This window comes from Salminus brasiliensis, chromosome 4 (genome assembly GCF_030463535.1).
Source record: "Salminus brasiliensis chromosome 4, fSalBra1.hap2, whole genome shotgun sequence".
NCBI classification, from domain to species: Eukaryota; Metazoa; Chordata; class Actinopteri; order Characiformes; family Bryconidae; genus Salminus; species Salminus brasiliensis.
Window position 1 is genome coordinate 34,782,129 of NC_132881.1, and position 24,046 is coordinate 34,806,174.

At 37.9% G+C, this 24,046-nt stretch overlaps 1 protein-coding gene across 1 annotated transcript in view; it reads left to right on the forward strand.

Annotated features, from left to right (window-relative positions):
- Positions 1-1,125: 1,125 nt before the first annotated feature.
- LOC140554155 (heparan-alpha-glucosaminide N-acetyltransferase) overlaps positions 1,126-24,046 on the forward strand; it is a 37,184-nt gene continuing 14,263 nt past the window's right edge. Inside the window, exons 1-11 of the mRNA XM_072676987.1 lie at positions 1,126-1,204; positions 2,101-2,195; positions 2,860-2,981; positions 4,282-4,406; positions 8,270-8,339; positions 9,039-9,105; positions 10,155-10,234; positions 16,505-16,581; positions 17,832-17,862; positions 18,257-18,417; positions 23,018-23,130. Of these exons, the coding sequence (XP_072533088.1) occupies positions 1,126-1,204; positions 2,101-2,195; positions 2,860-2,981; positions 4,282-4,406; positions 8,270-8,339; positions 9,039-9,105; positions 10,155-10,234; positions 16,505-16,581; positions 17,832-17,862; positions 18,257-18,417; positions 23,018-23,130 (1,020 nt within the window). The remainder of the gene's footprint in view (positions 1,205-2,100; positions 2,196-2,859; positions 2,982-4,281; positions 4,407-8,269; positions 8,340-9,038; positions 9,106-10,154; positions 10,235-16,504; positions 16,582-17,831; positions 17,863-18,256; positions 18,418-23,017; positions 23,131-24,046) is intronic.

Below are 24,046 nucleotides of genomic sequence, written 5' to 3' on the forward strand. Positions count from 1 at the left end.
GGGATTTTTGAACATTCTTTGCAGCAAAATGCTTCTAGTTCTGTGAGATTCAAAAGCTGTGTTGCTTTTGAGGTCCATCCACAGATTTGTAATTATGTTCAAGTGAAGAAAGAATCATTCAGCTTGGGCCTCTTAAGGTAGTCCATTGTGGATTTTTACTTGTGTTTAGGATCATTATTATGCCATAGAGACCACCATCTTTTCATTTTCACACTTTTATAGATGTGTGATGTTTGCTAACACAATTTGCTGGTATACCTTTGCCAAAAAGTTATATTTTAGTCTCATCGGTTCACAAGACTTTCAAAATGTTCTACAGGAAATTACACAGGAAAAGTTTTCTTCTGATGCCTCTTCTATGAAGGTCATATTTGCGCAGATGTTTCTGCCCAGCAGTTGGGGTTTGAATGGCCTTTCTAGCAAACCTATGAGAAGTTATTTTTTGAAGTTTTTTTTTTGCCCAGACCTAAACTTTAAGACTCCACCATTTGATATCTTCTTACCACCTTCTCCTGATGAAGCTTGTGGGCATAATTTTATCTTCAGAGGGCTAGGCCGCTGCTTAGAGGAGCCAATGGCTGCTGGTTGTCGGGGCAAGGTTTGAGGAGAAGGTTTGAGGACTCTCCTGCCCTTTCCAGTGATGATTGTAAGCTGACTGTAAGCCATTGCCTCAGCAAACTAATCTTACATGGTGCTTCAACCCCTTTGGTCCATCGTTATATCCTCTTCCACTCACTGAACAGATCACAGTCACAGAAATTGTGGCCAGGGGTGCCCAACATTTTGCATGCTACTGTATATAATATATTTCGCTATAATATTTCTCAAGTCATTGACTCCGTTGAATTAATGATGGGAACAATGTCCAGGAATCTTCATGAGACTGCAAAATGTAAAGGAGCACAGCATGAAGGAACAGCATGATTTGAATATGTTTAAAGATCTTCACAGATTGAGTTAGACTTGAGTTAGAAGAGTTGGACACTTTGGGCTAAATGCGTAAGTGAAACCGTATCATAGCTGCCTCTGGAAACATCCAGCACGCCTACCTGTGCTCTTTGAACTCACTTTATACTCATTTGTACCATAAATCTCTGCAACAGAGTAAGATATGTTCAACCAACTATGGAGATCTACAGCCTGAAACACATTTTCTGGTTTCTTCTTCTTGCAACAGGACGATGCGAGACAGCCCTGGATTCAGGTAACGTGAGGCTTACTAGTATCTGTATTAATATAAGGAATCCCTCGAATAAGTATTGAGTTGTTGTTTTTTTACATTGCGTATTTGGGGCTTGTTTTACTATCTGGTGTGACTGACTGGGTTCACTTTTTTTGTTTGTTTGATTTTTTTGGTTTTGTTTTTTTGATTTTTTTGGTTTGAGTATTCAAAACCGAAAACTTTAAAAATCCAATAGCTTCCCAATAAGGGCACTACGCTATGCTTTATCTAGAATATTAATCTAGCATCTTTTTCTAGAATATTGTCAAGAAAAGATGCCAAAAAATACAGTTTCAGGAACCATATTGCTATTTGTCCTCCAGATGTCAGTGTTGATCACTTTATGATTCATGATGTTGTGTTTGCTTTCATTTCTAAGAGTGTTTGAAAAAGCATTTGACAGTTTGATTGTCCCAGTTCTGTAATGTCAGTGATTTGTTGATATTGGAATATTTGCACCTGGTCACCTTTGTATTAGCCATATTATTAGTGACAGAGGCTTTATGCACAAGAGTAATTACTAATTAAATCCAGTAATTATTCATTAATATTTGTAGTTCAACTGCTTGTAGCTTGTTACATTAAACCTATTATAACATATTCACTCTTAATAATAAAATCAAGGTGCTATAAAATATTCTTTGAGTGATGCTATAACAAAAACACTTTTGGTTCCCTTAAGAGCCTGGTGTGTAATACAAATGTATAAATATGAAGAATCTTAATTACAAACATGGTTCTTTAGGGACCTAAAAGTGGTTGTTCTATGTTCCATGCCATTGTTCAAAGACCATTGTGTAAAACATTTATTTTTACAGAGTATAGCTGTCTTATAATGAACATTTGAAAATGTAAATGCATCTTCCTTCTACTTTTAGAAACTGCACTGAAAATGGATGAAGCATTACTTACAGTCCAAAATCAGATGTCCTATGGCCTGCAAATTCTCTACACCTCCGATTATTGTTATAAGGTATTTTTGAAGAAAAAAAAAAAAAAAAAAAAAAAAAAAAATATATATATATATATATATATATATATATATATATATATATATATATATATATATATAAACATTATATGTTATAACATTGGTGCTCCATCCAATACATTTGGAATGAGTTGAGGAGTTGGGGATGAGGTGGGGAGCAATATTCTGAACTATAGTAGAAATCCTGAAACAGCGGAACTACTTGTACTAAGGAGTAGACTTTAAACACCTGGGAATGATAATGAGGGGTATGAAGGAGACACAGGTGGGAACACTAATGGGACATGACAAGGGCGGAGATGATGAATACAACATAAACAATGAAGTTTTTGAACAAAAAGCACATGGGGAATGTAAACAAGGAACACTGATGAAGACATAGACCTGGAAGGTCTAAGTGTTGCAAACTGCTGTTTCTGGTGAGGTAAAAAATGCGGAACAATGTCTTATAAAAAAAAAAAAAAAAAAAAAAAACGTATTTTTTTGTTCCTTATACTAATTTTTTTGTTCCTTATAATCAGGAACACAGTGTATGATTAATGTGAAAGCAACAAAGAAAAAAATTGGCCAACTTTTCCAAGGCTACTAGTAATTTGGCAAAACAAAATTGCATATTGTATAAATGATACATTCAAAGTCTCTGCAGTGTCTTTATCAGCCTTTGGTCAGCGTTGGGCATGGACCAGGCAACGTGTCTGCAGTGGTGAGAACACCTTTTACCCTGACTCTGAAAGTCAACCCTATGAACAGCAATAGCACTTTGTGCAGGTAAGACTTCACCTACTACTAAACACCACTTTAGCAGGACAGTCATTCTTCATTGTTTAAGTCATATTTTTCCTCTCAAACTTTAAACCTTAACTTTAATTTGAAATGCAGTACCCCGGTTAAAACCATGCTCTTTTTGTTCTTGAGTGCAAATCCGTTTTTCCATTTGGGCAGATTACGTTACCATCCACTTCTATAAATCTCTGCTCAAGACAGACTCATTCCATTTGTGTGGCCTGAAGAACCTTGACATAGACTAAATATACAACCTTTATAGCTGAAGATTCCATTTGCAATCTCTCAAACTACATACTACGTACTGTGTCAACGTGTGACCTGACTTAAGGTCCTGAGTGCTGGCCTTTGGAGGATATCTCACTGGCTATTGATCTCTCTGCCTTTTGGGGTTAATAGGAGTTGACACTCCAATAATAAAGAAAAGAGCCATTAAGACATCAAAGCTGCAAGTATCTCTAGAAACCTCAGCTGACATGTTAAACACGAAGAGTCAGAGGACGTATTTATAAGCAATCTTGGGCGCAGAGTCACCGGGACTGAGGCTTTTCATTTGGGGTCATTATTAAACGGGTGGTGGGGTATCTGGTTGCATAAGACGAGGTGCCATGTCTTTTCACCCTGCTCCTCCAGGCTAGGGTATAGTCACGGGCTCCTTACGGATCAATAGTGAGGTCCCTTTCCAGACGGAGCCGTTATTGATCCGTCCTCCTCCCCCAACGAACATGCCGGTTGGTATGTCATCCCCAGGCCAATCAATAAAGCCTTGTAGCGCATTTTGGGGATGAAACCGTAGAAGGGAGATTGTGGCCGAGAACTGCAGTTCTACCTGTTGTGCTCTAGATGGCTCCCTCAAGCCTCTTTGACACTAATCTTTGTCTACCACAGTAATTAACATCCAGAAGACTGGAGTCACCCAGCTTTGCTTACTCGCCATTTTAAGAAGTGCATGCTGAAACAGCAGTTCACAGAATATGCAGTTAACAAATTAGTGTATTACTAATTCAGTAAGAGACTTTTGTGCATTACAAACCTTTTATGTAAGACACATGGATTTTCACCTAAAAAATAAAAGCAAAATGAATACTTGTGTTTTTCTCTTACACAGTACGTCGTATTGTGGAATTTGTGCATTGTTTGCATGTAAACACTTAAACTGCATAATCATGTCAAGGATATGACCATTTATAACCTTCAGTATTTCAGTGTATCGGTGTGTCTCGCCTTTAAAATACAACAGCTTTGCTCAGATTTAAAGGAATGTAATGCTTATCTGTCATTTCAGCTTAAGTCACTTATTTGAAGAGGCAGGGCATTACTCACTTTGGGTACGACCTGGAGATGCAGACCTGGCATTCAATGTGACCTGTTTTATTCAAGTGGATCAGTTTCCACATGATACCTATCTGCGTAAGTGCAAACTAATTAAATTACTCTATTGGTGGAACATCTTTTAAGGTTAAGACTTATTCTTATGAGTGTGGAGAATGATAAATACAAAATGAAACACACTGTATGTCCAAATGTTTGTAGACAACATTTTTAATGAATGCGTTCAGCAACTTAACGTTGTGCCCATTGTTGACACAGATGTTTAAATGCACACACATACAACTTAGCTAGTCCCTGTAGAGAAGTATTGGCAATAGAATAGGACTCTCTGGGGCAGCTCAATGTAAACGTATTGGCACCATGCCTAATGCCAAGTGTGTGCTAGAGGGGTATAAAGCACCCCCAGCATTGAGCTGTGGAGCTGTGGAACTGTGTTTTCTGGAATGAGTTGGGGAGTTGAGAATGTGGTGGGGTGGTGATCACCCAACATACTGATCTCACTATTGCTCTTTTTGGTGAATACAATCAAATCCTCACAGAAATGCTTCAAACTCTTGTAGAAAGACTTCCCTGGGCAGTTGCTTCAACGAAAACTTTTTTTTAATAGCCTTGATTTAAAAACAAAACCATGAATGAACAGGTGTCCCAATACTTTAGTCCAATTAGTGAATGTTTTTCATTTCCAGTTAACATCTGTAAAGCTCATTACAGTGTTCCTCTTCTCCGGTTTTGATAGCTTCCATCTCTGGCTTTGCCTCACAGAAGTATGACTTGCATATCTTTTAGTTGTACACAGTACATAGTAGCAGGAAAATAGTAGTAATATTAGCACAACTTACAGTGTCACTTCTGCAACATGTGGGACTTTTACCCACTAATCCCTATCATTCAATCAAACCGAAGATTCCCTTTGATCCCCCTAACCCTTAATTGAGTCAGCAGAAAGGAAACATGTCTTGTGATCTGAACTTCTATAGAGAAGTGCTTCTCTTGTGTCCCATGGGCCGGATACGTGCAGTATTGATTCAATAATCTGCCCCTTTCTTCAAAAAACAGCACAAAGAAAAGCTTTTCTGCCATGTTTGTTTTGGAGGATGCCCCATGAGGGGAGCATTGAGGGAAATACATTAGAGGAGCACGAAGGATTAAGGCATAATGGGATTTTGAAAGCGGCACGCTCCATAATGTAGAGGCTACTTTACAATAGTGCAGATTATGTTGTAGATCTGACTTTAAAGGCCAAGTAACCATTATCTGCTAGATATATGGCCAGTATAACTAAACTGCGGGCTTCATGATGAGCGTCCATTAGCTGCGCTGTCCGGTGATTATATGCAGGCTCCACTGAGCTCTCACGGCTTAAGTAATGGGCCTGGTGATCAGCAGGCTGGAGGCAAGCAGAAGCTGACTGTTGCATATTCAGTATTAGGTGGGCTGAATAGGGTTATCAAGCTCACAGAGTATTTATCAGCAACTGTATTTTTTTTTTTTTTTTTTTTTTGGAAGATTTACATATATATCAACAGACCATTGTAGGCGTCTAGGCTCCAAAAAAATGATAAAAGATTAAATATTGTTTAATCATGTGCTAGTACGCATCTCACAATTATGATAAGGTCAGCATTGATCTAATATTTTACCATTAGCTTTCAGCACTGGGATGCATTTACTGAACATTAGCAATTGGCTTTCCAGACAGGGATTAACTGTAGTTCCTTTCTATAAGGAGTCTTCAATAAGGAATGCTATATAGGCCAGAAGTAGACCTAATACTTACCTAATTTTCTATTTTATTGTAATAATATGAAATCTTATACTGAACACGTATTTATTGTTATTTGTACTGTGTTCCTGTATTCTCATTTAGCAACATTTCATCCTTTCTTTTTCTTTCCAGATGACCTATTCAGTAAGAGAATATGAAAGTCAACCAGCTGGTTGACATGCCCAGTTAGGGAAATTCTATGCATGAACTAACAAGCATTACAAAATCAGTCACTGTAATACAATAGAACTAGAATATAATCAAGTTTATTGGGGCAAATAAAACCTAGTTACCTACCTATCTAGATGGCTGTATCTGTAGCTATTCAATGCACAGTGCTTGCCAATGAGGCTCAGCTTTGATGGTTATGGCATTATTAATGAACACTACTATTATTATTTAAAAAGTAAATGGCTTTAAAGATAAGCCAGTCTGTATCATGTGCAGTGTTTAGATCTTGTGCTGAGCTAACATTAACATCTAATTCTTTTTAACCTAACTGGGCAACTCAGCTGAGAAGTATAAATGACTATAACTGCTAGGGGCTGTAAAACATGAAGTTTGATTACTTATTTATTTATTTCTAACTTCAACTTTCCATGTAGTGTTAAGCAAATGTATGTAGGACCCAGCCATGCCAGTACACTTGTTTTTTCTCAGCATTCAATTTTGTTGCAATGCATGTAATCAACATTGCACACTACTATTTAAATAGGGTCAAACTGCCAAATATGGGTTTTCCTTTTTTTGTTTCAGGTATAAGATATAAATAGATAGGTCAGATTATGGATATTACAGTTTTGTAGATTCCAGTAACTTTAGAATATTCTGTAAAAGTCACAGAATAATCATCTGCAAAAATCAGTGTAAATCTAATTTTTCAAGGGAACTCAACAAAAGGATGTATCTAAGATTTTCATTAATGGGCGGAGGATATGCTCTCAGTTGTGACAGTGTCATTACTTAGAATACTTCCATTTTAATGTAGGTACTCTGGAGCAGGTAAAGTTTAACCGTACAGTCTGTGTTGATTCATTTCAAGGACATGGCAAAGCCGTTTTTTAACTCAATCATCGCTGTAGAGTTTCAGTGCATCCATGGCAGGGAGGCAAGTGTCATGGTGTGCATTCGCACGTTGATTGAAAGGCCATTTCCATGTTTGTTTTTCCACACAAATCCCTCCCTCTGTACCTTTGGTGGTTACCAGTATTGCGTCCTTCCTCCTGGATCCTTTATCATGGATGATGCCTCCTCGCAGCTCATGTCATGTGTTTCATCATGTACTGTGAAAATATGCCTCTGTGCATTGTGTTATTGGCGATCCAAGGTTTGGGTTGCATAAATTGATTTTACTCTGACAGGCTGGTTTCAGGTTATGTAAAGGGGAAGTGGTGGGCTCTTGAGAACTCCCTTGTGAAACAGAGTGATGGAGTTTCTGCTTTGGGCCGTGATAAAGTGAGGCTAGGAAAATGGAAGAAGGAACAAAAAGGCACATAATCACTCCACCCCAAAATACAAAATGTACTGTATGTTTAGAGTTGTATATATTTTGCAGTGTGCATGAAAATGGGTTAGATAAGTTTAACCAGTGTCCAGCATGCCTTCTGCAGCTGAAAGAGGGAAGTTAGTAGGGAATTAGCATTCATATGTTATGTCGTACAAAAAAAAACTAGCTTTCAGTGCAAACGCTTTAACTGCAAAACATATACAGATCCCATGAGAGTTGTATCGTGTTGCCTTTATGTAGGGATAGTGTGAAATATGTATGTTGTGTAAGAGCAGCCAAGAGGCCTAACTGTTGAAACACAGAAGATGCCTATTTGGACTTTGTATACAGACGCTACTTCAATTGGATTTGTACACATGACTGATTTTTTTTTTATTCCAGGCTCGTTCTAAACGTGGCACAACCAAACTGTGTATTTGTTTGTTGTTTATTTTCTTTTTTTACAATTAATATATATTTTATGGGTGAAACCTGAATATCAATAATTAGATCTGTATCATATTGGTGTAGTGCAGCAGATGTTTAGGATCTAGACTTTTACCAGTAACCATGAGAAGACTCTGAAGGTCTGAACGTTAAGTGAAGTGTTAAACATGGACTGTTGTTATGAAATTCTCCAATACTGTTGCAACTGTTGAGACATTCAAAATTATTATTTCTTTTTCATAGCTCTACTGGTGGCTGTCCTGATTCTGACCCTTCTGGCTTTTCTGTGGGTATCTGTGCCTCTTCTCTATAGGTAATGATGTTTCACGTTTCATACTATGACTTGGTGGTCATCAGATTGATTATCATTATCTAGTGGTTTTCAAACCTGGTCCAGGAGTGCCACTGCCCTGCATGTCATATGGTTCCCCCTGCTCTGACATACTCATTTTACCTCAGAAGGAGCTTTTAATTAGTTCACTAGTTGAATCAAGTGTGTTGGGAACAGGGGAACTCTAAAATGTGCACAGGAGTGGTGCTCCAGGACCAAGACTAAGAGCTACTGTCTGAATGATCTCTTTTATCATTCTGTATGTATTGTAAGCAATTAAAAATAACAATATAACAATAACAATGATAATAATAGTTAATGTCACTCAGTAAATGTCACTTTTTAAGGATGGCATTTCCAGATGAATTTACCACTATTCCAAATTAAATACAATTCAGTGAAGTGAACTCTTTGATTGATTTGAACCATCAGTCAGGTTGCTCTTAGTTGAAGTCAGCAAGTTACATTTACAGTTCCCTGATGTTTATTAGCACAACTACTCAATACCTTTAAACAGAGCTAGGATCACATCTTTAAGTGTTATTTTTGAGTTGCCTTTACTAAATAACTCTTGAAAAACCAGAATATATACTAATAGTCTGCCAAACTTATGTATCAGAGATAATATAAAATATAGTGACAATATATAAACAATGAAACTGATTTTTTGTTTTTTGATAGATGTAGCTTCATGCCAAAACTCAGGAAATGTATTTGCTGCGGCGAGTCTCGATACTCCATGAATAGGGTAAGCTTACATACAATCACAATTCTTAAATGTCAAAACCCTAATGATAGTTAAATAACTGTGGCCAGGATTGCATAGCGGATAACGCCACTACCTTCTATGCAGTAGAGCGAGGGTTGATTCCACCACATAGTCAAGAAAACCACACTATTCCAAGAAGAAGATTGCTTGTACTACACTCTATATTTGTCTAACTTCTAGAGGCCTATACATCAGAAATTGTGTTATTGCAATTCATAAATGTGACCATGTGCATTGTGGAAAGCCAGCATTCCATTAATTAAGACATTTAAAACAACTGTATTGTTTTATCATTAAATATGGCAAACAACTAGCACCAATCAGCAACCCACTCCAGCATGTTCATGCGGCACTCATCCCATGCCCATCTCTAGTCTTATAACTGTATTGTACAATAAAATAAATAGTCATCTTTTTTCTTGTTAGACTTTGTTCAAAATATCACAAAATGACTTGTGAACCCAGGATCATGCATCAGATTGTGGGCTCAGTGCATTGTTCAACCCCTACTACCTATTTGCCCTAATGAAACTATATGTTGCCATGAATAAAGGTAATGCAGTGTCTAATATTGTCTATTGTTTTTACCAGACTACAGCCATCACTTTTGAACCCCTTAATTGCAGATGTCAGTTTCTTGATTGTTTGTTTGTTTGTTTATTGATGGTAATGGTTTTGGCTGTTCAACCTAAAACAATTTCTAGTTTGCCTGGTCTAAAATTTCTAGTTTGATTAGCCTGGCCTGTAGCACTACATTTAGGGGTTGGAAGAGCCAGAGCAGGAAGAGGTTTGTGCTAATTCCTTTGTGATGGATCTCTCTGCCAGCACGAGGCCATATGGGAAATGACAACCTCTTCCCTGGGAAATGAGAGAAACTGTTCATACCCTCCAAATGCATTCAGCCAGTACACAGGCATTTCAGAAGAACAGTACATATAGTCTGTCAGTTTCCAATATTGCTAATATATGACATGACTATGATCTGTACCTGATTCAGTAATAATAATAATTTGTGTTTTTGGTTTCAGGAAGAGGCAATTAGTGGGGCCCCCATGGACCAAGGCCAACCAAAATCATCCCGTCTTAAATCATTAGACATGTTCCGAGGGTATGTTACATAAAATGACATTTCATTCTTATAAAACCTAGAATCATTATTCATGGTGAACTCTTACAGTCTATACATATGCCTTGATTGCTGCCTAATTGTTTTTGGCATGAAAAGTGTGTTTTTGCTGAGAGAATGTATTGTATAACTAAAGCGGCTGGAGAGGTCATAGTCTGGACACTTGCTCATTTGAGCCATTGTTATCTGGCGGTTGCTCTAGGCATCATCTGTAATATCTTTTGCGTCTATGGTAGGAAACAGTGGATTGCTGTTGGTAAAGAGCGATGTGATTTAATCTGGAGGCCCAGCAGGACCTAATAGTGGCTGCAGGGCAGACACAAAGCACGCCTCTCTTGAAACAGGAAACTGCTGTAGTTTTGACCTCCCACTTGCCCAAAAATTGATGTAATAATAGGGGCAACATATCAGCACATATTCAACAGACTGTGAATTTAAGAGCTAAAGAGGATATGACTTCTCAGATTGGGAGCTGAGTGAAAGAGATTGTGTGTCCTTTGTTGGCAGATCTTACCAGATAATCACAAATGGTCATTTATTTTACTGGCAGTATTAAAGCAGGTAACCAAATTTAATATCATATTTCAAACTGCTGTGGCTTTTAGATCTAGGCTTCACTGTGTGGACCTTTTGTGTTTTGTTTTTTTTTTGTGTTATTTTTTTCCTCAAAAAGTAATTTACTATTTAATGTTCCGGTAACTTTTGCCATAATATTCCTTATAAAGTAGAGTGCTTATAAAACCAGATGTTTTTCTCAGGCTACACCTGCTTTTGCTCTCTGAAAGGCAATGGCCCATTTCCTTATTTAGCCTAATGCTTTTCCCCATGTGATTTAAGGCCATGTCTTTGTTTCCAAATGTCTCCTTCCCTTGGTCCTAAGCCACGTGAACAAGTACTCGTGCCCACCCAGTTGCATCATCGCCACTGACTTCACTGGCTCAGCTGGTCAGCAAGCAGAGCAATAGAACCTAATGGGGGATTTATACAATTAAAAATAATTTATTTTCTGTGTGATACAGTATACACAGTTCCTTTTATACAATCATCTAAAGTACTAGAAGTACCCAGCCTATAGGTTATCAACCTGTAGAAACAGAGATGTCGAGAGGTTAAGTGCAAAGCATGTCATTTTGTGGCTACCTTTACTAAAGAGCAGGCTTTTGATATAAAATGAATTATGAAACTTTTTTTTTTTTTTTTTACCCATGATTTGGTTGATGATGAGGCTAAGTGATGTCTACAAACACAGTAACTGACGTATGTTTGGTTATGGTCTTTATTGTAATATAATAAAAAATCCAGCTCCTTTTCGTAGGCTGAATAAAATGTGGTCTGTCTAGATTTTTTTTTTTTTGCTGGAGACAAAAGCCTTACATGAACATAGAAGCTCTGCAGCCAACTTGTTAGACGTAATATATGTTTTGAAATTCGACTGAAATTCTAATGTGCAGTGACTTCCAGATCACTAATACTTTTGGGTTTGCTGCAACCACCATCTTCAGATCCTACCAACGTTTTTAGTTGACTTAGTTAATTTAGTTGACTGTGATGACCACTCACAGAATTTTCCAGGACTTCTCCTGAAACCAAGCCTTGGTGATCTTTGAGGTGTGCTTGGACTTACTGTCCTGTTGAAAGGTCCAATGATGCCCAAGCTTTAGCTTCCTTAAAGAAGGCATGACATTTTCTCCTGATACTTGAGTGAATCCATCTTGGCCTGCACATGCTACAGGTTTCCAGTGCCAGATGAAGCAAACAAAAGCAGCCCCAGAGCATCACAGAGCCACCACTACTCTTCACAGTAGGCAGGGTGTTTTCCTTATTGCCTCAGTGCCTGCTGCCACCAAATTATGCTGCAGATCTTTTGCAGTCACTGGAGTTTTTTTTGTTTTTTTTTGACCACCTGCATCCCAGGAATTTGGTGGCAGTTGGTGATAGGTTCCTGCTTCTGCCATGTCCAGGTAGCGTAGCCAGTGTTCCTTTAACTTCAAACATGTGAACTGTGCCTCTAGCTGTATCTCTAGTAACATGTTGGTGCTTTGCTCCCTTTCTGTATCATTTTCCTTGTTTGTGCAAGGCAGTGATATTGTCTCTGAACTTTAGGGACAATTCTCTTGACTGGGCCATATTTCTTACATGCAAGCAAACATCACAGTCCACAAACCCTTAGCCAGTCCAGGTTTTTGATGTGTTTTATCTCAGGCACACCTGATGCAACTAATGAAACCCTTGATTTGCCACCTGATTTGCAAACGCATGCTCTTATGAGGGATTCTATTCAGGGGAATTGTATAAAACTGCATTAGTCATTAAAAGTGTAATTTTGTGTTGAATGTAGAGAAAGCACTTGTTCTATTAGGTGTGCTGAGCTATTTAAATTGTTATTGTTTGAATGATTTATTGCAAACAGCTGAAAGTACATGTGTACATTTTACAAACTTAATTTGGAGATTGAATAATTTCAATTGCAGCTGTAAAGTACAATATATATTATGTTGACATTTGATAGAAAATATTTTTTTTTTATCTTGCCAGCAGAAGGCTTGTAGCCATATTTATGATTATAGGTGTGAGTTGCAGAACATAACAATATTTAGATGTTGAGGTTAATACAGTAAATCACCTGTGATATTTTCCAAATCTCTTATATCAACTGTCCCAAGTTGCAAGTAGAAACCCTTGCTTTTCATAACATCATATAAAAGAATCTGATCAGTAATTATTTGAAAATGTCTACAGCAAGTACAGAGATTCAGAGGGCTCTTACTGTAGGACATGCTTATCCATGTCGCCAATCCACTCCACCTGTTCGTAAATGTGGGTACTGACAGCTAAACCAACCTGATGAAGACCCCGATTCCCATTTAAACACCAGCATTGACATTTACATTAGATTTTGTAAATGAGATGTTATGTTATACAATTATATATTGATTATTTTAAATGGCTGCCATGATAGAAATGATACAATCATGATATATCAAAGGGCAAAAGTACTAATGTCCAAATTGTGTCATGCCTCCATAACTCAAGGTTCTTCCAAATACAGTTTCAGCTCACCTCTGTGAGATGTAATCCAATCCGGTATTTTGTTTTCTACTTCCAGCTTCCTGATGAATGACAATAATTCTTAGCAGTAATTAGATGTTGGCAAGCAACGTTAATTGTTTAATCTACCAAAGATGGGTTTTCTCAACAGAAAGGGGATATATTGTGAGAGACACTGAGAGGCTTTTAATTAAAATGATTGGCAACAAGGTCCTCTATTGCCAAAATCTGCCTGAGCCTCATCTGCAAAATGACTTAACCTTTGTCTTTGTAACTATGGATACTAATGGATGGAGTCACAAAGTGTGAGGGGGAGTGTTTGTGTGTAAGAGTGTGTGTTTGTGTGTGTGTGAGAGAGAGAGAGAGAAAGAGAGCGAGAGAGAGAGAGAGTTAAAGGACGAAAGCGAGAGAGAGAGAGAGAGAGAGAGAGATGTACTTTGCTTTAATAGTCCTCTTTAGAGGATGGCATGTGATTAAAATCTTGTATCAGCAGGTTAGGCCTAAAAGGGGCAGTAATGGTCTCTGTTCTGATCTCTTAATTGAATTTCATGAGGGAAAAGAAGGGAGGGCCAGTTCAGATACAGTAAGCTTTATCAGAGACTCTATTCTAGGGGTTGGCTTTGATCTCGCTGTGGCACTTAAACAGGGCATGATGTTCAGATTCCACACAGAACAAACCACAGAAATATAATCTCGATGACGCTTTTGCAGTTGAGGTATCATTTCATTGACTGTGTCATAAGGCTGGATCCCGAGCAGGTTTTAATGACTCTCAGTACACACTGCTGATGTAGCATAACGAAAAACATGCAATTCTTTAAGAAGCAGAGAAGAAGCACTGAGCCTCACGCTGCTAATTCAGTGTAGTTTTTCATAGTCACTACGTTGCCGCTTGGGTAGCTTGCACGAAGCTATGTGTGTATAATAAATTACAGCAGAGAGCTTTAGTCAGCACTTCTGGGTGAGGAGATTCAGAGGACAAGCATTCATTTCCTGAGTGATTCATAATGCTTAGATTGCATTACCTCGCAGTGCATTTCTTACTTGATATATAAAATATAAGCCCCACCCTTCAGATCTGCAATGTGATGATGTCCCTCTCAGTAGCCGCTATTGACAAGTGAACACTCCGCTTGGGAAGTTGTGTGGATTTGTGAAACATGTCTCCATAATGAATCATTTCTCCACTCATGCTTTTCTTTGTGTTTTGTTGAGTGTTTAGTTCTACCTCAGTGTATTATGTAACTCAGTTCCAGCCACTATCTAGCCAAACTATCATTTAAGACCAACAAAGTGACAGGAATTAAGATTTCTAAAGCATTGGCAGTCTTCATGTATGGTATTCTAAAGGAAATTAATGTAAAATGGAGTACAAACATTCATGGTTTCATAATTTAGCTGTACCAACATGACCAACTTGACCAAGCTTTTTAACCAGTTTAACCAAGCTTGACCAAGGTGTCTGACCTGCATGACCATGCTTATTGAGCAGCACAACCATCAAGACTTTGCTGGTTGCCTAGGATGAACATCACGACCAGCTCGACCAATCTGGTCAACCAGCTCTTCAGTGGCCAATCAGTATGACCAGCTTGACAGCCATCTTGGTAAAGTTAGTCATGCTATTAGACCAGCCAGTCCATCAAACTCAGATGGAAACATAATCTATGCTGGTCAAGAGTTTAGATGGTTAAGCATCTTAAACCAGCTGACTTACCAGCATAGGGTATGTTTACACCTACATGACCAGCTGTTCAACCTTCTTAACCATCAAGACATGTTTAGGCCATCTAAACCATCTACCACTAAAAGTTGGTCTTGAGCTGGATTTCCAAATACCAAGAAATACAATTCCAGAAGTACTTAGTAACTTATGCAGTTAAAGTACTAAAAGCTTTGGAAACAAAACATACCAAATGAATTAGTAACTTAATAAATAAATAAATTCCATTCCTCATAAATATACTTGTTACCATTAGCAACTGAGAAAATGGATTGACTACTTTCCGCTGCTAAATTCTAACAGTGGTTTTAACAACCAAGAATAATTGGTACAGACATAATTAAGCTTGTTTTTGCTCACATTTGACAGATACTGATATTTGAGGAACCGCGACATGACAAAATTAGCCTTTCACGTTTGTTTTTGTTAATGATGTGATACTGATGGGTAGGATGTGTGCACAAGCTTATCTTAGGTCAACAGCGCTGTTCTTTATATAATATCACTTAGAACATGTTATTTGTGCAGCTTTGTGTTTATGATGTATCTATGAGAGCTAAACCAGTTTGGGCAGGTATGAAATATGTGTGACAAGATATACAATATTTAAAACACAAACAAACAGTATAATTAAATTTGGTTTCTCAGTTAAAAAAAGAATAAACTTTTACTATGGATTAGCAATGTTTAGCAGTTTACGTAATGATAAAGCATATTTTAAATTCATATGCTGATCTGTTTTGCAGTAAATAACAGGGCCTGATGGACATGCCCACCCTTTTTATCAGTGGTTTTTTTTCCCCCCATTAACATTTGGAATCTAGGCTATGCATGGTTGGGCAGTGGTTACTCAGTGGTTAGAATGCTGGGTTATTGATCATGTGGTTGTGGGTTTGATACCCAGGTCCACTAAGCTGCCATTGTTGGGTCTTTGAGCAAGGCCTTTAACCTCTCTGCTCCAAGGGCACCAAAGCATGGCTGACCCTGTGGTCTGTCTCTGGTTTTCTAAGATGATATCCTAAGTGATATCCTAGTATTGTACAGTAAGTAAGTATAAATGACAGTAAAGGCATAATAACACACATAACACAATACATTACCTGTTAATATTTAGTGATGTTCACATGTTTGATGAAATAATGTATTTTTTTTTATCTGCTGTCAGAATAATTGATTATTTGATTACTTAATATATACTTACTATATAATTAATAGTGACAGATCTATAATAAATAACTAACCTTAACTGTGAACTTTAATCGTGTACTTCTAGGATTATGTGAGTGCTATAACAGAAGCATCAACACTACATTGGGTTTGCAAGCAAAATTAATCAAGCTTAAATTTCAATAATATCTCTTTATATAAGTGTTTGGAAAGTCATCAGAACATGATACTGGGAATATGCAGCTCTTCAGGATTATCTTACTGATTACAGCTTTAAGAAGGTGACCATTATTATCTGTTTTCTTGTGTTGCAGGTTCTCCCTAACCATCATGGTGTTTGTGAACTATGGAGGTGGTGGATACTGGTTCTTTCAGCATGCACCATGGAATGGTTAGTATTCGTATAGTGTATGATCTAACAGGCACGTGGATGATCCTTGTTTACAGATCTCACATCTGTCCAGCATCGCTGTCTTATGTTATTTGTTTGCTCTTCAAGAAGTCAATTCAGAGTCATATTTCACATTATTGTATAACTGTAAACAAAACATCTCATTTTAGTCTTGAAGAAATATGAGCCAGGATTTATTGAAGCAGAGTCTGTTTGTCCCCAGTGTAGTCTGAGGTCACCCTGAGCTCAGTGATGTTGCACCCCGTTTAAAGGCACTGCAGATTTATGCTGTGGAACTACTACATGAATGTGGCTCAATGGTTTTCTGGCTTAAGTTTCAGTCTGTTCAGTTCCTGACCTGTAGTAATTGCTATACTTTCTGGGAATACCCATGCTATGATTATGTTACTCTTACAGAAGATTTTAAAAGCTATTGGAGTAGTTGTTCCTGAAATTACATTTATTGAAGAAAAAAAATAAAATACAAATAAAAAAAACATACACAAACAAAAAGTCATGGTAATAGAGCAGCTAGTCCATCAGATTATATGAAAATATAATCTATGCTGGTCATGTTTACACTGTTGAAGACAAGTTTAGACCATCTATCTATGATGGACATTTGTACTCTTCTTCTTCTTGATTTGATTGCACTTTCTTTATCAATGAGGCTTGGGTTATCTGCATGATGTTATTTTTTTTCTTCAAATCAAGAGTTTGTCCTGAAGATCAATATTGCTGATCATCCTCAAAGGAGGCAGATAAGGATGCATGTTAAATTTTAATGGAGGCTATATTACAAAGTGCATCTCGAGAAGTATTCACAGATGAACTCAATTTAAGCCTCATAATAGCCTCTTCATCACATCAGCAAACCTGTATTGATCATAGAAGAAAGCAGATGGATTTTCATATTACTGCAAGGCCTCCTTTGTCATGGCTGTATGAGCATGTATAAATCACTGCCTGTCTGAAAATCGAAGAATAATAAGAAAACACAGTATTTAGGGGTGTGCAATGTTTTATCATTAACAGAACCGCAGTGCAATGAGTGATTCCATTTGGGTATAATAAGTTCTGAAGATGCTGAGATCACTAATGCTAGATGTCGACAGTCTTTTTACCCTATTCATTCGACATGACTATGATTATATTATCCAGTATACATTTACATTCTTGCTTTGTTCATGCTTCCCTAAAGCATGAGCATTTATTCACTGTATGTTTATGCATGTGTGTGTGTTTCACAGGCCTTACTGTAGCTGATCTTGTGATGCCTTGGTAAGCTTCCAGCAAGTACTTAATAAATCGATGCAGAATTATTACTTTCCATTTTTCTGATTATATGGAAGAGGTGGAATGCAGTCCAGCGACTGAATCTCTCTTGAAAATGATTCAGTTCCAGGTCTTTTTTCATCCTGCCATACAGTGTGTACTGGGCCCATTAATCCATCTCTTTCCAGTGGTACATTAAGTCTGAAAGACTGAAATATATGCCAGATTCTGTACGCAAGAAAACCTAGCAATTCACCATGCACAGCTAATTGAAATTAGTTCAGTTAGGAGTGAGGAAAGGTACTGGCATCAGTATGTCTGAATGCACAAAAATTCTGCCATTAATAATGCAGAATAGTTCATTCTTTAGCATCCTTGTAACGTCTGTTGTGTTGTTCAGGTTTGTGTTCATCATAGGAACGTCTGTAATGCTAGCATTTAGCTCAATGCGAAGGAAAGGTGTGACAAGACTCCAACTCTTGCGCAAGCTGACCTGGAGAACTGTTGTGCTGATGCTCATCGGCTTCTGTTTCATCAACTACAGCCCCAGAGATGGCTTATGTAAGTAAGACATGAAAGTGTGTTTTGTTGTAGCTTTCTCAGTACATTACAGCAGTGACTTCCAATCCTGATTTTCAGCCATGACCCTTTTTTATTCCATACCAGCTACCAGTGCACCTGAACCAAGCAGTTCTACAGGCCATGATTAGCCTTTGACTGCCTTGTTCAGACCTGTCCCTGAAGACCACCTTATGATGTATTTAACATCTTGTAAATGTCAAGTTCTCAAAGTCTTCTTCTTCCTTCACCTCAGGCAGAGAGTTTGAATGAAGTGCCTTGTGTAATATAAGACTGAAGCATACAAGACTCAAGGTTTAATATTTTGCTTTACCATTGAGTAGTTTTGCAGATTGTGTTTTTAGACAGGCCTGGAATATTTAATTTAAGACATTGAAATCACCACTGGCATTGACATTTTGTCCAAGCCTAGACATAATCCAAATAAATGTTTATGTGTAAGCAAGTGATTCATATAGGAAAGCTAGTTTACATTTGTAGACTGGAAGTCCAACAAAAGCAGCAAAATCTGACCGCATTAGTAAGACCAGCAGTCAGGTTGCTGTGGAAAGAAAAACACTCCTGAGAGCTTGAGGATAGGGGGTTTCTCATACATTAGCCACACTAATGCAGCTGTCTGGCTAGATGCATCTGTAACTGGGTTAAGCAAAATATTGTGATACTTTCCAATAGCAATCTTCATATCTAGGGACTTTTAACAGAGGTGCATGGTGCAAAAACAGACCCTGTTTTAATGGTCAATTATGACCGATAGTGTTTCACAGCACCAGCTGGACAGTGGATTTTATGGAACTTTATATAATGTAATTTTAGCTTTTACCATAAATGGCACATTTCACATACTTTTACCTGATGCCTGAATAGTTACTATCTTGTGGTTTAAAGAGACTGTAGCCTGCATTGGTCACATCCTGCATTTCTCTTATGACATTTGTGAGGTGTTATGTTTTTACAGTCTATAAATTGCTTATAAAAAGAATTCTACACCTAAGCATAAAAGGTCTCAGATCTTGATTAGCAAATCAGACCAACTACCAATTGTAATCAGAAGCTGTCAGCTGAATCAAACTTTCTAAGCTTTATACTGTCACTCTTTACAACCTTACAAATACTCCTCAAACAGGGACTCCTCTTAGAATTTTTCAGGCAATTTGAAAACGATACCCACAAGGCAAGGGAGGGTTATAAATGTTAATGTTATTAAGAAATTAATTAAGAAAGGTTAAGGTAAGATCTGGAAATCCAAGAAAACTTGCATTTGCTGGTAAGACAGGCAAATCAAAACTCCCATAATACTGCCAAGAATTTGCATAAACGTTTAGAGGCAAGAGGGTGGTGCACTATTCCACTGTGCAGCATTGCTTGCACAAACATTCTTCATAGAGTCATATGAAGGAAACCATAACTGATCTTGTAACAAATTTTAAATATTCTACAGAACATCTGAAGAAGCCAGATGAGTTTTGGAAACATGTGCTGTGGACTGATGAATTCAAAATAGAACTCCACAATCAATAAAGATCAATTTGAAGGAAAAAAGGAACTGCATTTCATGGAAAAAATAACTTGCCAACTGTAAAGCATGGAAGTGGATCTTTCATGATTTAAGGTTGTGTTGCATGAATGGAGGTAAGAATAGAGTCAACAGAACACCAGCAAGTCCTGGATGCAAATGTCAGACCATCTGTGCAAAAGATGAAGCTGGAAGAAAGAACAAAATATTGATCCACAATATTATGTATATACTATATTATGTATGTGTTAAACTTTTCAGAATTGGCGCAGAATGTGGAATAGTATTCTTGAGGCACTAGATGTGTGCAAAAATTCAAACAGTGTATGGCCTGTCTTCCAACTGGCAGCCCTGTATTGTGCCGCTCTTAAAAAGCAGCCCAAGCCGAAATTGTAATGCTGGGAAGCGGGAGACAGGCTGCAATTGCGTAAGAGCTTTATTTAGGTCAATCTAGAACACATAGTCACTGCAGGCATAAGAAACTCACAGGTAGCCTCTAGCCTGCCACATCATGAAAATCCAGAAACCCCAAAAACTGGAAAACGAAAAATCTAGTTCAGGAAAACAGGAAAATCAAACAACTCTGCCAGACACTCAGAACAGTTTGGAACTCACTAAAGAATCACGGGGTCTCACACTTGAAGGCAGCTATAAACTATAGGATGAATAGGCAGGCATACTGTAAATGTGCTGATTTTTATGACATCACAAATTTCCATGTATGGGTTGAATGAACTGGGATGTAAATGGTTTGTTTTGAGAACAAGCAATGTTTACATTCTATCTTATGCGTCAGAACCTTTATTTCTTTTTTTAAACAATTACTAAAAATGTGTTTTTCCATGATATGTGCCCTTTAAGTGGATGGAGATTTCTACTTTCAATAATGGACAGATTATACATAAAAGATACATTATAAGAACTATTGGGAAGTATTGGGACACCTGCTCATTCATTGCTTCTTCTGAAATCAAGGGTATTAAGAGTTTATCCTGCTTTTGTTTGAATAACTCTCTTTAGTGTCCAGAGGAGGCTTTCTACTAGTTTTGATTGTATTCAGTGGCAAGAGTGTAAGTGAGGTCAGGATGTTGGAAGATCACCACATCACTTTATCCCCAACTCCCAAACTCATCCCAGATGGAGCACCATAATTCCAGAGAACACCGTTCCACTGCTCCACAGCTCAATGCTAACCCTAACCCCTCAAACCTACTCCTGACATTAGGTATGGTGCCAATAGGTTCATGTTTATCCGCTCCTATTCTATTAGCAGTACTTCTCTACAGGAACTAGAACAGCTATGTTTTATAATATTATTTTTACATCTGTGTCAGTAATGGGTGCAACTTCAAGTACCTAAATGCATTAATTTGAAGAGGTGTCCACAAACATATGGACATATAGCGTATTCTTTAAGAGTCAAACATCACGTGAGAATAGTATGGGGCTGCTGATCCATTGCAGTGTTTTCCAGTCTGACGCAGCTCAGACACAGAGCACACTGCCGGCCACAGCTAAGAGCTTGATTCACGGAAAGGCAATAATGGTAGCATAAGCATTATTACAGAACAGCAGCCCAGTGGGCATTTATCAAGTTGCTGACAGTTACATATCTCCCAGCCACTAACAGTGTGCATGGTCAATAGCAGAGATGTTCTTTGTGGATAACATCCTGGCTGTGGACCAAGCGCATATATTTAGGCATTAGATATTCCCATTGAAATGTATGTAGTAAAATATATTCATTAGGTTGTGTAACTCTGGCCATTCCTATCCTCAAGACAACCCATACTGAACATAAAGAATACGTTTGCATAACAAATATAGAGGCATGTGTTGCTGATTGTAATTGATCTCTTAATCAGGTTCTTGATCTCTTGATACCAAGAGATAGGCAAAAGTGGAGAGTGGATTTCCTGTGAAAAGCGTAGCTGTGTTTTAAGTGACAGGCGCCATCAGTCACCCAAACCGCTTCCTGTCTTCCTGCAGCGAGGTGGAGAGTTTCCGCTTTTTATTTGATTTGTTGGATCAATGATTGGGATTATATTGTTTCACACGGTCCTCCTCTATGTGCCACAAAGAGGTTTTCAATTAACTAATGTGCAGATTACCATCAATCTTCTTCTCTGTATCCATTCCTGAGAACCCTCAGCCCTGAGGACTCAGATGAGCGCGATTAGACTCTGCCGGGCAGCTCGCACCTCCACACTGACAGACTCAGTCTTTACCTCTTTTGACTCTGCAGCACCATTAACTTAGCCTCCGTGAGACAAAAAATAGACCATAGGTTGAGGCCTAGTTATTCAATGTAACAGTCAGCGACTTTAAAAGTGCATAAGGTTGTTGCTGTCTTCTAAATAAGTGACCACATCGCGCTGCCCTGTCTGTCAGCACTAAAATTAATAGTAATTGCATGCACTTATAAATATATTTGACAGCCATATATTTTACATCTACGTTATGCTGTAGATTTACACACCCAATCTGTGAAGTGTGTTATGACATTTTACATACAGTGAAATGTGGAACGTCCTCTAGGTCAAATCCATTTGGGCTAATTTATTGACAGATTTTAAGACGGCTCCGCCTTGCTGCAGTCTGAAGTCAGTACTGGTTGGAGCAGATCAGTCTGGATCTAAAAATCTGATTGGCTGGGAAACAAGCTGTAAGGTGTTGTAAAATACTTGTGGATATACATGTGTTCACTGTATATCCAAGTTTGTGGACACCCCTTCTAATGACTATACTTTACTTTAAGGTGCATCCATTGCTGACACAGATCTGCAAATGCATGCACACAGCTTGTCTAGTCCCTGTAGAGAAGTACTGCCAATAGGATAGGACTATCTGGAACATATAAATGTGAGCCTATTGGGTCAATGCCTAATGCTACATGTGGGCTAGAGGGGTATAAAGACCCCCAACATTGAGCTGTGGAGCAGTGGAACTGTGTTCTCTGGAATGATAGAGGATCGTTGTTCCTTTTGTTCCATCATGTCTTGAATTGATAATAAAAGTGAATTTGTGTGTATGTATATTTGTGTGTTTGTGTGTATGTGAATGTGTAAGTGTCCTGGTCCTGGCTGCGGATACCTGGAGTGCTTCAGCGTCTGGCATTCACCTACTATGTCCTGTCAATAATGCAGACTGTCTCTTCCAGCCGAGAGATCCCACCGAAGGAGGTAGACAAGTGTGTGTGGCTCTGACCTTATTTGCATTTGGCAGTAGTCCGCTGGCAGTACTGATTATTATTGCCAATATTTGGGCTGCATAGTCTATCATGTGTTAATTGTTATTGTGATATTGATCTTCACTGTAGTACTGTGCAATATGCTAATGAGCCATCTACCAAATTACTGAATGTTTTATTTGACTAACAGACTTTCAGATGCTTCGTATGTGATGCAGTTTCTTAGCAATCTAGTAACTTTGGATGGACAGATACCAGATGTCATTACTCTGGTCACCTGTTTCTAGTTGGTACTGTATGGCTTAACCATTCTATAAATGTATTTTCTTTTGTAGTTTTATCTCCTACTGATGATAATTTTTTCTTATGTTTGCTCATTAGTAGGACTGTGCATTGGCAAGAACCTAGTGATGTGAAACATAGCATGATACAGGGGTTACAATAAAATATATATTGCAATATATAGCGAAAATGTAAGCAAGACAAAATATTGTCTAAAAAATGTAATAATTTTTTTGGAAAACTGTCATAGTAGTCATAATCATAGAGTACAACTATGCTATCTAGCGCACAAAAGGGACCAGTGTCTGTCAACAATCTTTATATGTAAGCTATTCATGATACAGCGTTGAAAATCGATACAGTACTGCAAAACATAATATATCTATATAATACTTCGATATGCCAATTTCTTTACTCCCCTATTCATTAGTGATGTAGTATTTTACACTTTACACATCTAGCACATTATTTGACCTTGAATAGTTATATATTTTAGATATATAAATATATATATACAATTTCTAAAGAACCATTCTGTTCACACAGCCAACAAAAGTGGCTCAAATCCAATCTTTTTCATTATATGTGACAGTTGTGTTATCTGTGTGGCAGTGTATATGGCAAAA